General features: G+C 35.1%; 1 protein-coding gene across 5 annotated transcripts; it reads right to left on the bottom strand.

Annotated features, from left to right (window-relative positions):
• Nucleotides 1-7,600: 7,600 nt before the first annotated feature.
• On the bottom strand, nt 7,601-13,671 carry LOC145040794 (myosin-6-like). 5 transcript variants are annotated; one of them, XM_078988691.1, is made up of 12 exons: nt 12,631-13,671; nt 12,323-12,493; nt 11,287-11,424; nt 11,106-11,189; nt 10,252-10,356; nt 10,081-10,151; nt 9,880-9,979; nt 9,629-9,685; nt 9,403-9,459; nt 8,531-8,611; nt 8,274-8,347; nt 7,601-7,984 (listed from the first exon to the last, which is right to left on the bottom strand). In XM_078988691.1, exons 1-12 carry the CDS (start codon nt 13,564-13,566, stop codon nt 7,870-7,872), a joined length of 1,989 nt encoding a protein of 662 aa, XP_078844817.1. In that variant the 5' UTR covers nt 13,567-13,671; the 3' UTR covers nt 7,601-7,869. The 5 variants fall into 5 exon arrangements, with proteins under 5 accessions (XP_078844817.1, XP_078844821.1, XP_078844825.1 ...); XM_078988695.1 differs by having other exon boundaries at nt 11,106-11,186; nt 12,631-13,670; XM_078988699.1 differs by lacking the exon at nt 9,629-9,685.
• Between the last annotated feature and the right edge of the window lie 1,655 nt (nt 13,672-15,326).

The following is a 15,326-nucleotide window of genomic DNA, read 5'->3' as shown; positions in this document are numbered from 1 at the left end:
CTTCCACAATTGTTTCATCAATTTTGTTTCCAATCACGAAACTAAGTCCTCTTCAATTTCTTCACTATGTTCCTCTTCCACATCAATATCGTAGATAGGAACGGAATCTTGAACAATTTTGTCAACAAAATTTAGTTCTTCTACCTTAGCTTCATCAATTTCTTTTCCAATCACGGAATAAATTTCTTCAACGAATTCTTCTTCCCCATCGGTGTCGTAGATGGGACCCGAATCTTCACCATCCTCTTCCAAATCAGAATTGGAGAGTGTAATCTTATCAATATCACTTTATGGTTCATACCAGAATTCGGCTTTGTAGATGTAGGTGTTCTCATCTACTTCTTCGTCTTCGTCAATATATAACTTACGTAACATGTTTTGAACAACTTAGTAGGAATTTCGGCTCTAAACCTGGCAGGAGATCTTTTGGCTTTGATAGAAAATCTGGACGGCGAATGAAATTAGCAAAACCTGACAAGAACTTTTCGGCTCTAATACCACTTATAATGCGAATTTGGAGGGATGATTTGTTTTTGGATTTTTATGAAAGCATCAGAAACAAGAACAAGAGATAGAAGGACAAGAAAAGAACAAAAGAGATAGATTTGATAGACAATCTAGACCTATAGAGTGAATATCGAGCGAAAACAAGTTAAGACCTATTAACTTGAAATGGAAGACACGAATGAGATACGCGTCCCAAACAATGACACAATCTGAATTATACGCAATAATTCAAATGGATGAACAAAAGTTCTTTGATTAATATATTTTAAAAAAAAATAATTCGATAATGGATGAACAAAAGTTCTTTGATTAATATATTTAAAAAAAAAAAAAAAAAAAAAAAAAAACTTATTACAATGATAGATAAAATGGCTATTTATAGCCTAAAAAGCAGTTACAAAAATGAATTGCCCTACAAAAAGAAACTACTGTCACACCCCCGAACCAGGCGGCGGAAACGTTCGGGGGTTGCCGTGACTCAATTGAATACCATAACATTGAATATATATGAAACGTAACAACATTCGTCACCATGCATTAATATAGTACAACCAGTAGAGTTTACATGAAGTACATTGTTTAAGCATTACATTCCCAAAAATAAATTGTTCGATTCGTACATAAATAAACTGCAAGCCATCACTGAATATGATTTCCTTTGTATCACTGGTTCCCTGAGAATACAAGTATTTTGAAAAACGTCAACATGTGGAATGTTGGTGAGTTTATAAGCGGTATTTGAAGAAAAACAATGTTTCGTATCGTTTGAAAACCACCAGAAAATCCGATATTTTCTGAAAAGAAAAGCTTTTGAAAACGTTTGTGAAGATCCATAGGTATGCTTGTTTGTTTCTATACTTGTAAAAATTGTTCGTTGAAGTTGTATGCATTTCGAATCCGTATGTATTGAAAACCCTAGGAAAACCCGATGTTTTCCTAATTCCTTGAATTCTATGAAGTCACATTGAAACCATTGCATAGCGTATAGTGTCAGTCCCAGGCGACGTTGGATTATTTTTTAGCATGATTATTTGCTACAAACACGTATTACACAAACGACCAGTTTATAGCTATACTAACGATCCCGTAGGCGTCGTCCGTACTAATCACGTTATCCAATCGCCCTGACTATGTGTAGTCCCACATCCGAAGAGAAAGAGGACACGAAGACCTCGATGACTCCATTAACTGGTCGGGGATAAAAAAAATGTACGAGGGGTCCTAGACCCGCCTCGCATGAAATGTAGACTTTACTAGCAATACTAAAGGACCCTTGGGGACCAGTAGTATACAAGCCATTGAAAGTCCTTTTACGTTGTGTCAGATCGGTAAAACCCAACACTTCGTAAGATAGAGGTCTTCGGGCCTTAAGATCAGGTCATTGGGCTAGCTAGGCCCAACAAACAAGATTTTACACTTTTGGGGCCCAAAGATGGTGCGTAGATGTCTGTGCACACTCGCATGTATATTGAATTCCCAAACGTTACTTGTATGAATCGTAGTGTCGTAGTGTCGTCGTGTTAGTAGTTTTGGATTTTATTGGTTCGAGACCGAACCAATTCGTTTAACAACGACTTTTGGTATTGTAGTGTATTGTATTTCGTCGATAGTCGCGGTGCCATCATTTGATCAAATTGCGTGTATTGAATTAGCCTTGGAAGTTTTCTGTTTTCAGCCCCTCATTGTTTGTAAAATTTACTTTTTCAACCCCTTTAATTAAATAACTTTCCGGTTTGATTCTTAAATCATTTTTCTTGACATTTTAACACCAAAAATTATTGAAATTGATATTTTTCAGCATATTTTTCAATGAAAACAGTTTTAGTCCTTGAAATTGCAGTTTTCTCGGTAAAAGCCCTTCTTTTTCGCAACTTTGACAATTTTGGCCCAAACTGTAAAATTTTTGCAACTTTGGTCCTTTTTAAATTTAAAAAGCATTTTAAACCCTTGAAAAGGACTTGGAACACTAATAGTCCACTGTTTTACAGAAAAACACAGTTTTGGCCCTCCAAAACAGAAAATCTCGCATAATGGGCCTTATTGGGCCGAAAATGTCATTTTTAGCCCATTAAGCTTGAAATTTATGTTTTTAATCCTCCAATTGAGTATATTTCCAGAAAATGTTTTATTGAAACTGTTTTGACACTCCTCATCCATCAGAATTCGTGATATGTCAATTTGGGCCCTTTAACTTCATATTTTTGACATTTTATGTCCAAAAATTGTGTTTTTAGCCCAAAGAAAATGTTACTAAGCCATTTAGCTATTTTTCTTGGAACACTTTGTATGTAGAAATATACTTGATGCTAGTATCGTTTAACATAAGGTATATCTCGGTTTTGAGGGGTTTTATGGCTAGATCCAACATTATAACACACAAAAACACACATATATGTAACACCGTAAATTTTCAAACAATTTTTTTTTTCATTTCAAAATATAGTATCTTCATTCAAAACAAGGCATAAACATTTCAAGTGTCATGTCAAAATACAAATCATCTAAATCCCAAGATCACAAAACATCTTCCAGTGTGTACAGATCACGCCGGCGCCTTCCCACGATCCTTGCTAGTACCTGAAACACATACATAACAACTGTAAGCATAAATGCTTAGTGAGTTCCCCAAAATACAACTTACGCACATATGCCTTTCCAGGCCCTGACCTTCCGGTCCATGTGTCTCAGGGGACTTCCGTCCCTGCTGGGTAAACCTTCCGGTCCTACCCACGCCGACCTTCCGGTCCACAACACAACGCCTTCCGGCCCATAACATATTCGCCTTCCGGCCCATAACATATTCGCCTTCCGGCCCATCACATAATGCCTTCCGGCCCATATCAAACATATCATACATAGCACATATAACAATTACCTTATCACATAAAACACATATCTTATATCATATCTGACCTTCCGGTCATACGGTCAAACCCTTCCGGGTACAGTATAGTGAGAAGACTCACCTCGTGAATGTCGAAAGCTAGCAAATCCCGAAGTCACTCGTACTCGATCCGCTGAGCTACAATCTCCCTATAACATCATACATCTCTTATTAACACTTTTGTCTTCTAAGTTTGACTATCCCTAAGAAGTCAAACATAGGTCAACTCTGGTCAACGGTCAACGGTCAACTTGACCTGACTCGGCGAGTGCTAGGGCGACTCGGCAAGTCTAGACGTCCTCACCAATTCTCTAAGATTCCCTTTCTACTCGTCGAGTATCCTCCTTGACTCGACGAGTTTCTCCTGGAAGAATCGCGGGGCCACCCCGACTCAACTCGCCGAGTCTGAAGAACAACTCGACGAGTTCCAGTTAATCTTCAAGCTACTCGCCGAGTCTGTTCATCGGACTCGGCGAGTCCATGCCATGCAACCGCTCAAACTGCTTTCTAAGGTCAGAACTGCTCCGACCATTCATAGGTCTGGCCTTCCTAGACTGATTTATCACGTAAGGTCCTCATTTCGGTGCTCATAATACACCCCATGACTCATAATCTACATTTTGACCTAAGGCATAAGGATTCCAATCCAAAACCTCCATTGATTCCCGAAATGCTCAGGCATGGGACATTCTGGACTTCCAAAGATCCCAATACAGGGTTCCAATCGCTTGGGGGACTAAGGTAACACTCAATCTAGCCACAAAAGGGTTCAATAAACCCTAAATCCATATACACATCAACATAGAAGAATGCAACTCGAAATATTACCTGAATAACGTGCTCTCTGTGTCCCCAATCCTCAGAACGTGGCTTCTCTTGTTGTTCCCTTAACCAAGCCTCCTATTCCTTGCAAAACAACACTTCCAAAAATCAACAATGGTCTTCTACCTTGCTCCAGATGCTCACAATCGAATTAGGGTTTCTCTCAGAGGACTAGGGTGAACAATGACGGCCATAAGGTCCCTCATATACGTCCCAAACCTAAACGGTTAGGGTTTTCGCTAAACAGCGCAGACTCGCCGAGTCCATATCCGGACTCGTCGAGTCCAGTCGCGAACCCGCGACCAGATCCGCGATCCTACTCGGCGAGTCTAGCCTCCAACTCGCCGAGTCCCCTCTTAAAACACCCAAAATCATAAATATAACAATACCTGAAATTCCGGGCTGTTACAATATAAGCATGGAAATCATACAAGGCATACAAAACACATATAGATCTACACTTTCACTTGTATTCCCCCCCCCCCCCCCCCCCCATAAAACTCATAAAAACAGAAAATAGGGGGTATGAAGCTCACCTTAGTGTGGTTTCGGTTTTGAAGAGAAAATGGAGGAAAAATGAAGTGATTTTCGGCCTTAGCACCTTTCCTTGGTAGATCTCGAGTTTGGTGACTTCTAAGATGCATGATCACAAGTTGGAATAGATTTAGGAGAGATTTTTGATGGAATGAAATAGCTAGATCATGGATATAAGTAAATACTTACCTAAGATGATGATTAGCTTGAAAGATCCTCTTGAAAGCTTCTTAAAATCTCGAAATTATGGAGAGGAAAGGAGAGAGTTTCTTTGAGAGAAGAATGAGTAAATTTTTGTGTGTGTGTTTGAATGTGGCCGAGAGTGAGAGAAAGGAGAGAAGAGAAGTGATCTTTGATGAGATAGATGCTTGGAAGTATGAGTTCCATGCATAGATATCCTTTGGTTAATAATGAGGTGGCATGCATTAAGTCAACTCTTCCATTTCCTCTTGGGCTTGGGCATTGGGCCGAGAATTTGGAAGGGAAAAGGAAAAATTTGGGCCTTTGTCCCTAAGCCCAATATTAGAGTTAATCTTGGGTATGTTTTAAGCCTAAAAGAATGTGGTAGGATTTTTATATTTTTATTGGACTAGTTTAGGTTATTCATGTATCAAGGCTTATAATTCATTTCATTCTAGGCCCAACATGGCCCAAAATGTTGAAATAAATTAGTGTGGGTCCAATTAGAGCCCAATTAGGGTTCTAAGCCCATGATAGTCTAACTGGAAGCTTATTGGTCCATTTAGATCCAATAAGGGAGTCCTAGTCCAAAATGGACTTAAACAAGGACTTCTAGGTTCTCCAATTGTTTGATGACTAATTGTAGTACTTGTATGATGTATTTGATTGAAGTTTTTGAAGTCATAATCATAGGTGTTACACATGTTCTTAAGTTTTTGATTCACATTAGCTTGAGTGTATAGATTACATGACACAAAATTTCCAGTTGTGACAACTACCCACTCAAAGAAATTGCCTCTAGAGGCATATTGGAAGCTAGATTGACTAATTAAATGCTAGAAAAGTAAATGTCCTCAAGAAGTGGAAAAAGCTCCTTTTAAACTTCCAAGGCTTCCATTGCAACTCCTCGTGTATTGAAACTGAAGTAGCTGTCGCAATCCACAACATCCTTCACATCCAATATCCCACTCGAACCAAATAGCCCATCGAAACCAATATCCATGCATGTATCAGAACTGAGTGTATGAGAGTCTGATTGGTTCCGAGGTTCACAACCAATCGTAAGCTCTGAGGTTAAGTTCCAAGGTCTGCATCGTAAGTTCCGAGGTTCGTATTGTAATTGGTTCCATTGTGAGAATCACATCATATAACGCTCCAAGAATCGTATCGGATAACCCTTTAAGGATCACAATCGCAACTGAGGCTCGCATCGTATCACATTCCGAGAATCGCAATTGATCTCAAGTGTGCCGATAACATGTGACTCTGATATGTTCTGATGATTCGGAACCGGTCGCAACCAATCATAATCGGATCAGACTTTGTAATCAATCATACTCCGATGTTCCCATCCAGTCATCGCGCCGATCATCAATGACTCCGAAGCATTCCTACCGTTCGGAGCCAATCACAACTAATTTGAATCAGAACCGAAATTGCTATTGAAGAATCATCTTCCGTCGACTTCCGATCCTTCGCATCCGATCGCATTTGACATCCATAACCATTTGCGATTGAGTTGGAATTTGAAGTTAGAGGATTGCGATCCGTGTTCATATCTGAAATTTTAATATTGTATTTAGTGTTGATGAATAATATAACATTATATTTAGTGTTATACACTTATACTATTCATCATCACTATAATGCTAGGTTTAATTTGGGGTTAGGAGCAATATAGTTTAACTTTAAGTGTAAAAGTACATTTTTAGTGTAGGATTGGAGATATAAAACAATGTAGGGTTAGCGATGTGAAGCAGATCAAAAGAACAAAAGCAAGAATAGAAAGAAACTCAAATTTATTTTATTATTAATTTTCAAGATATTTTTAAAAGGTTACAATTGACATTTTAAAAATGGGTACAATTAAATTTGGTAGGTACAGCCAAATTTAGAAAAGTGGAATCAACAAAAAAAATCTACTAAATAACCTTCTAAAGAGAATTTCATTAAAAAAAAAAAAAACGGATATCTTTTTGGATCATCTATGTGCTCTGCATCTAAATGCCCTTAAGCTCTTGCACTATCATGATATCATCACATGCATGAGCCCTTTTTGCTACTCAATGTGTTTGGATTCGATGATGAATGCAATTTGATGCTAAATTTGTGATATTTGTATGACCACTTTTTGCTACTCAATCTGTTTGGAATCGATGATAACAAAATGGGGTAGGGTTGGTTTCAATAATAATAAAAAATCAAATTTTCAAAAAAAAAAATAATAAATTAAAATCCATGTAGACACCATGCTAGCACCACATGGATAAAGTTGGACACATATATGAAATGTCACGTAGAGTGTAACTTGATATAAAATGCCATAATGGGCAAATAAAAACAAAACCGTACATTTAAGTCTAAATTTAGCATGTTTTGAACTTCCACTGCCAACCAACTATATCACACGTCAATTATATCAATAACTTTATTTTCTATTATATTCGGTCACTTTATCACTACCTTAAAATACTATTTCATTTTAATAGAGTAACCAAACATTAAAATAATTGGTACTGATCCATTTCTTTACCTTGTAGATTCCATTATTTTGTAATTTTATTCTATGCCAAAAAAAAAAAAAAAAAAAAAAAAAAAAAAAAAAAAAACCACACACACATGAATCCTAAAGATCCGGATTGAAGATCAACTTTTCAACAAATGCAACCAATAAACAATCTCAAAAACTATTCCATATCATTGAGTGTAGCAGTTTATAATAAGTTCCAATACAAGTCCTAAAATTGAAGGACTCCATATAATTGGTTGTAGAAGTTTATCATAAGTTCAATTAAAACTTTACAAGTCCTAAAACTACAGGATTATAAATAATACAATTAAAGGGAACTTCCAACACGTGTCCCCTAACTTTACACATTTGCACATATGCAAAGATTATCCTATATACCTTGGCAAAACATACACTGTTAGAGGTCTGATCTTTACTTGTACAAAAAATCAAAGGCTGGATACGTGGCAAGTTGTACAGCAGGTTTAACATTTGCAAAATTTTCTACTTGGAAGGAATTACAGAGGTCATCTACAGAGAAAAGTACGCTGCATTTGAAAACTCAATGAGTCATTGTATTACATTTTTAGTCAAGATGAAGTTGTTAAAAAAAAATGTGTTTGAATTCTTTCTTTTTGTGATAGAGTGAGCATACTAACTTTTTTTTTAAGAAGTTTAATGTGATTATGTGTATGCAGTAGTTGCTAAATATCACAAAATCCAAACCAAAGGGGTTGCAAAACTTGTGTTTTTGGCTTTTTTTTTTTAAATCTCAAGAGCGACTAACATAAAAGTTCTTCTGAACTACTCATCAAGGAGAAAGAACAAGTATTATACCTGAAACTATCTTCTAATAGAATGGAGACATCATTGAAATCTTGTGTCATCATTATCCTCATGCTTGAAAAAACCTTGTTAAAGACAACATAATGACAAACTCATTTTTATAATATATATATATATATATATATATATATATATATATATATATATATATATATATATATATATATATATATATATATATATACACACACCATGTTAAGAAAATAGCTTTAGTTCCTTAAAGATGAAATTTCACATGTAGCACTTACATCTTCGGATACAGACCTTGTATCCAATTTGTCATCCCAATAAAGACTGGATATTCTATACATCTGCTGGATGCTTAGAATCTGAAAATAGATGAAAGTGTCAATTCAAAGAGCACATATGCATCCTATCATGTTTTAGGAATTGGCCACATAACTTATTTTGAAAATAGGCTTTAGACTTTTCAGATGGACCATGTTCTCTCATGTTTTCGAAATTAGTTCCCAGAATATATATAGTTTAGAGTAAATTACACGAATGGTCCCTATGGTTTGGGGTAATTTGCACGTTTGGTCCCTAATTTAATTTTTTTAACTTGGAAGATCTCTACAGTTTGTTTTTGTTCCGCGCTTGGTCCCTGTCTTACCTAAAAAAACTATTTTTCCCTTGATTTTTAATTTATTTAAATAGGGTGGGGTAGGTAAGGTAAGGTGAGGCGGAAGTGGGGTTGGGGGTGTGTTTATTTAAATAAATCAAAAAATCAAGGGTAAAATAGTCCTTTTATGTTAGACAGCGACCAAACGCGCAACAAAAACAAACAGTAGGGACCTTCTAAGTTAAAAAAAATAAGTTAAGGACCAAACATGAAAATTACCCCAAACCATAGGGACCATTCGTGTAATTTGCTCTATAGTTTTAAAATGTTTCATAAAAGCCCTTGAAATGATAAAAAAAAAATTCAAAACAAGTCCAGCAGTTTCTAAAACTACACTTGAGCCCCTCACAAATAGAATATTATCAATATCGGTTGAAATACAGGAGGACTCGTGTTTTTAGAAATGGTGAATTAGGCTCATTCAAATCCAACTTTTTGTTTGTGGTAAGAATAACCTGAGAGAGAGAGAGAGAGAGAGAGAGAGAGAGAGAGACTTACAGGACACAGATCAATGGTGATTTCATCACACGATAACCTGTACTTGTGATGCATAGTCTGAATTAAGGTCACAAAAATATGGAATAAGGTGTGAATACATGCAGTGCAATGAGCCAATGAAATAAATAATTTAATATAATATTAGACAAAACAAGAAAACTTCCTTTAATGGGGAGAGAAGCAACAATAGAACCTATAAGATACAATTTAATTGGAAGAAACATACCATGAACTTAATAGCATGTCTAATATGCACAAGTTCATCCCAAGCTGTGCATACATACTGTAAATACAAAAAACAATTTCCACATATATACTAGTTAATTAAAATTTGATTTGATCCTTTTTTTCCACAAAGCCACTGAAAAAGTAGACGCTACATGTTTCTTCAACAATACTAATGTTATTTGGCTACATTGATTATTTTCTATGAAAATATATTGGAGCATAAACATACACAACATGAGAAAGCATTACCTCTTCTTTTTCCTTGCAACACCATTGCTGCAGTTCTACTAAACCAGCTTTCACATATTCACAGTTGCTGAATGTGCAACACTCTCGACGCACAAGAACACTGTAGAGTCATGATAATTGAAAATAATATATTTATGTTATGCTACTAGGATTATAGGAAACCAAAAAAAATGTCTTGAAAAGAAGAAGGTAACAAAACACCTATTAAAAAGTTGCACATTGATGTATGAGAAAATTTGAGGAATTATTTTCTCAATAATTATGTGAGGCACCTGAAATGCAATTACATAAGAAAATCCGGCAAAATATATCTTCTAAACAAATTTAATATTTATCGTTTAAGACAAGTCCAATATTTTTAGGTGCACATACAAAATTTTCTTTCAACGTGTTCACAAGAGTGTTGAGACAATCAACAATGCCTTCCCAACCATTCGACTCAGAATCTTTCAGCACTCCCTTGGAAATTCTTGGAGCCTGAATTTTAATATATATATATATATATATATATATATATATATATATATATATATAGAGAGAGAGAGAGAGAGAGAGAGAGAGAGAGAAATCAAATTGAATATCCTCCTACTTTTTATTCCTACTCATTAGATCAAGACCAAGTGTCACAATCAAAAGAAAGGGATTAATTAAGAGAGAATTAAAGGATTCCACAGGTCACACTATTTTATATGGTTAGGAATAAAAGGAAGGAGAATAGTTAATTTTTGAGTAAATTACACGAATGGTCCCTATGGTTTATGTAATTTGCGTGTTTGGTCTCTTAACTTATTTTTTTAAATCAGAAGGTCTTTACTGTTTGATTTTGTTATGCACTTGGTTCCTGCCTTACCTAAAAAAAATATTTTTCCTTTGATTTTTTAATTTATTTAAATAAACACACCCCCAACGCCACCCCCTCACCTTACCTACCCCACCATTTTTTTCTATTTAAATAAGTCTTTTTAGGTAAGACAGGGACCAAGCGCATAACAAAAACAAACAGTAGGGACCAAGCGCGGAACAAAAACAAATAGTAGAGACCTCACGAGTTAAAAAAATAAGTTAGGGACGAAGCGCGTAAATTACCCCAAACCACAAGGACCATTCGTGTAACTTACTCTTAACTTTTCAATATAATATGGTTACGTGGCTGAAAGGTGATAAGGGAAGCCAAATATAAATAGGAGATTATTGGTGAGGATGAAACAAAGTACAATTACATTTACCTGTGCAAGTAATGGTCCCAATTCCTTTTTCAAATTTTCACAAATAATGGCGTACATTTTCTCGATATGTGCTGTTAATTTCTGCTTGAAAAGAAAAATGAGGCATTTGGCTTCAACTACCATGGAACATAGATATGTAAGTTGCAAAAATAAAACCATTAATAAGATTAAAAATTAATACCATTGTCACCAAAGCTGGAGGTGAAGGTTTCTCAACTAAACTTGTACTATGATCAAGTATTACACTTTTTTGGATTAAGAAAAGAAAAGTACATGCACTTGATAACCAATACGCCATCTGATTGTTATTATTTTGTACCTGCATTAAGGTGAACCATCATTACGATGGAAATAATCTGAATTTAAAAAAAAAAAATTCATCTTTTAACTTTAAGATGCAAATCAAATGAATAATAAGAGGATTACAAAATAAGGGTGTGTCGGCTGAAGAAATCTCAATTTATTTGTAATTCTATGGGTTTTATGCAGAAAAGTCCCATTATTTTGGAGAAATTTTTGATAAAGTCATAAATATTTATTTTTTGAACAGAAAAGTCCGATTATTTAATATTTTGTCCAAATTAATGAAAAAGTCTTTATTTTTTATTTTAACAGGAAATGACAAATTATTGTGTAGAATTAAATATTCGGGACTTTTCTGTTCAAAAAAAATTAGGATTTTATCAAAAAAATTCCCAAAATAATGGGACTTTTCTGCATAAAACTCTAATTCTATTCCCTTAATCCCAAGTGGAAAAAAAAAAAAAAAAAAAAAAAAAAAAATCCACCCACAAACGCAATAAGAGGGCAAACTGAAAATGACATATGTGCTCTCATATTCTTTTGGTGGTAGTATTAACATATACAGAGGGCATTTTAGACTCATTATGTAATTTAATAGATGGTTAGAGAGTTATTAGTTAGTTGTTAGTTCATAATCAGATCATATTGTTTATTATAAATAGACAGAAGTGTGAATATAATTTGATCAATTCAGTAAAAAGTCCTTTTACGCCAACTCTCTTCTCTTTGTAATAGGGAGGGATAAGAATTCTCTCATGTGGTTTTGTCCCTAATAAAAGTAATTAACTCTAAACTAAATCTTGGTATCTTTCTTAGAGTCAACATGACTAGATTAATGTAAAAGGTTAATGAATAGTTTAATTGACTAGATTTCTACCTAGTGCATTGTTTTTTTTTATTACTAGAGGAAGTACCTCAATTTCTGAAATATAAATCTGAATAAGTCGTTCAAAGATATTTGTTTTTTCAGCTTCAAGATATTTCCAATGGAGAACGCATTTGTATATGGTAAACGCTGCAACAGGTATGCCATTACTGAATCCCATGTCTGCTGTAACACACTTGATAAAGGCATCAACACTCTCCTGCAGCAACATTCAAACTCATATCATATCATATCAACAGGGTAACCCAAATCAAGTACAACAGATGCATAAAGACCCAAACTATCTCTAACTTTCTCTTGGTTGCTTAAACTAGATATAAAAAGAAAAATACTTACTTGAATACTCAATGCTTCTTCAATCCGCTGGATGATGGTGTTTGTCGGAGGACGTTCCTTTAAATTTAAACTAATGCACTGATATGCAATCTGTATAAAGGTATTAAAAGAACGACTATCAATCTGATCTCTTATATAGGGATCGATTAACTTTTCTGGTTCGTTTTCATGGTATCGTCTCACAAACTTCATGAGAGCACGAGGTCTATCATCTCCAATTTTCCTTTTAGAATAAACCAACATCCCACTCAGGATTTCAAACAGTACAACCCCAAATGAGTATACGTCTGATTCTTTGCTGAGGATGCCGCTTTCTTGGTAGGTGGGATCCAGATAAAAGTGAGTCCCCGCAACCTTGGTGTTAGTGTACAGTTGGGTATTTGGCTGATTTTTGGTACCCAATTTTGACAAACCGAAATCACAAACTTTTGCAACCAAATTCTCATCTAACAATATGTTAGCACTCTTTACGTCTCTGTGTATAACTCTTTGGTGCTCGTTAAGACCCCAGTGAAGGTAATCGAGCCCCCTTGCTGCCCCTATGCAAATCTTCAGGCGATGTGTCCATGTTATGCTGCGCCTCTTATCTGGGTCTTGGAGATGATAATCAATGCTTCTATTGATAGCATATTTATAGACTATAATCATCTCATTGCTTTCGTTGCAATAGCCGATGAAAGAGATGATGTTTTCATGGTGGAATCTTGAAAACATGTCAAGCTCGTTGCGGAACTCAATCTCTCCTTGGTAGCTGTCGTGATCTAGGCGTTTGATAGCAACTGTGAGGTTTTGCCAGCGTTCAGACAGTTTTCCTTTGTAGACTTTACCAAATCCACCGCTTCCAATCAATCTTTCGGAACTGAAGTTTTTAGTGGCTCGGTTGATCTCCTCCAGAGGAATTACATAATTTTCGAGGTTTAAACCCGGAGAAGGCATTGTCTGTTGATATTGGTGACGATGGCTGTGAATAAATAGAAAATCCAGTTGATCAAAGGGCGTCGCAGTGTACCGTTGACCATTGTCTAAGGGGGTCTTTGGGGTTGTCGGTGCGGACATTGTCCCCCCTTTTTTATATTAGAAAAAATATCGTTTTTTTTAATGTTGTTTTTCAAATCTAAAGTTTAGTTTGTAAGATTGTTCTTTTGTGTTTTTAAAATTTTTTATTTTTGGTCCTTAGAGCAAATCAGTGGGAGGCTTACAATTGGATTGTAAATGCCACTTTTACATTGTTTGCATTACATATTATTGGATATTATTATTTTATTAAAAATGTAATATACCAATTGGTTTTTAATATTTAGATATAATTATTTGATTAGAGTATTAATATATCGGTTTGCAAGCCTCGTAGAATTTGAAAGATAAAGTCCAAATGCCATTTAATTTTTGCTGAGTGGCATTGCAAAGGATTTTTGAAAGATCCGAGGTGGATGGTCTTATTATTTATTTCATTAAGTTTTATCTGTTAACTGAAAAACATTTTTATTAACTTACTACCATAAAGATCATTTATTAAGTTTTGTTTTATTTTAAAAAAATGAAATATAATTATTTAATACATATCTCTCTCTCTCTCTTGGGAGAAGGCATTCTCTGTTGATATTGGTAATGATGTAGGGTTACTGTAAACGCATTGGTTGTGAATAAATAGAAAATCTAGTTGGTCAAAGGGCGCAGTGTACCTTTGACCATTGTCTAAGGGGGTCTTTGGGGTTGATCAGGTCGGTACGGACATTCCCCGTTCTTTTTTTTAGGGTCGTGATTTTTCCACTAAGATTTTTTTATTCATACACTGAAAAAAAAAGTGTGTATGGACATTTATACCCCTCCATTTAATTAACATTTACTAAAAAGATAGAAAGACCAAAAGAACTTGAATATATCTCTAACGTCGAATCCTAAAAATACTCCATCTCCATCACTTAGACCTCAACAGCAGCATAATCCCAAATTTTATTAGCAATTGTAGGTTTCTGTTAGAATTGCAGGTTTCTTCTGATATATTTGTTTTGATTAGGTGTGCTAAATTTAAGAAAAGTGGTGATTAAAATGTGAAATTAGGTTGATTGAATGGGGATTGATGTCGGGAGCAATGGAAGCCATGGGAATGTTGAAGAAGATGAACAATAAGTGCTCTTTCAACGCAAAGATCTCCCCTTTAATTACCCAACCACCAATACCTGCCACCTTCTTTCACTTTTACTTTCTTCCATGCCTTATAATCACTTACTCTCTCTTATGTATATTCTTTTCTAATATATTTGAGTAATCAGACATTTTAATATAATTTTCTTTCTTTGGTTTGTTAAATTTATGTTCATCATGATTAGGATATATGGACAAACATTGATATCTAATCAACCATGATGGCTAAACTTTTCCAATAGCCCCAATTCAGATTTTCTAGAGGGAAATTAACCATCAACATTTATCTAATTTTATTCCAAGCAACTTATAACTTTTAGTCTTTTATTGTATAAGTTATTATTGCTACACCAACTTTAATCTCTACTGGATAATCATCTTGAACATGAATGCTCAAAGAATACAAGGCAAACCACCAGGAATACACAGGGTAAAATCCTATAAAATACAGAGAAAACTAATAATAGTATTGAGAAAATATAAGAAATCAGAGACAGTCGGAGATGTGAACTTCTTCCATTAGCAAACTGAGAAACAAGCCACTGGGTACA

This window comes from Lactuca saligna, chromosome 1 (assembly GCF_052625555.1).
Source record: "Lactuca saligna cultivar CGN05327 chromosome 1, ASM5262555v1, whole genome shotgun sequence".
Classification (NCBI taxonomy): Eukaryota; Viridiplantae; Streptophyta; class Magnoliopsida; order Asterales; family Asteraceae; genus Lactuca; species Lactuca saligna.
Note: the sequence above shows the minus strand (reverse complement) of the source record. Positions and strands in the feature narration are given on the sequence as shown.

Bases quoted from the DNA above. Each gene is read 5' to 3' on its own strand.
- LOC145040794 (XM_078988691.1), bottom strand. From the start codon at position 13,566: ATGCCTTCTCCGGGTTTAAACCTCGAAAATTATGTAATTCCTCTGGAG. The intron at 11,425-12,322 runs GTACTTCCTCTA...ACCTTAATGCAG, and splicing joins TTTATATTTCAGAAATTGAG to GTACAAAATAATAACAATCA. The intron at 10,357-11,105 runs GTAAATGTAATT...ATTAAAATTCAG, and splicing joins TGGGACCATTACTTGCACAG to GCTCCAAGAATTTCCAAGGG.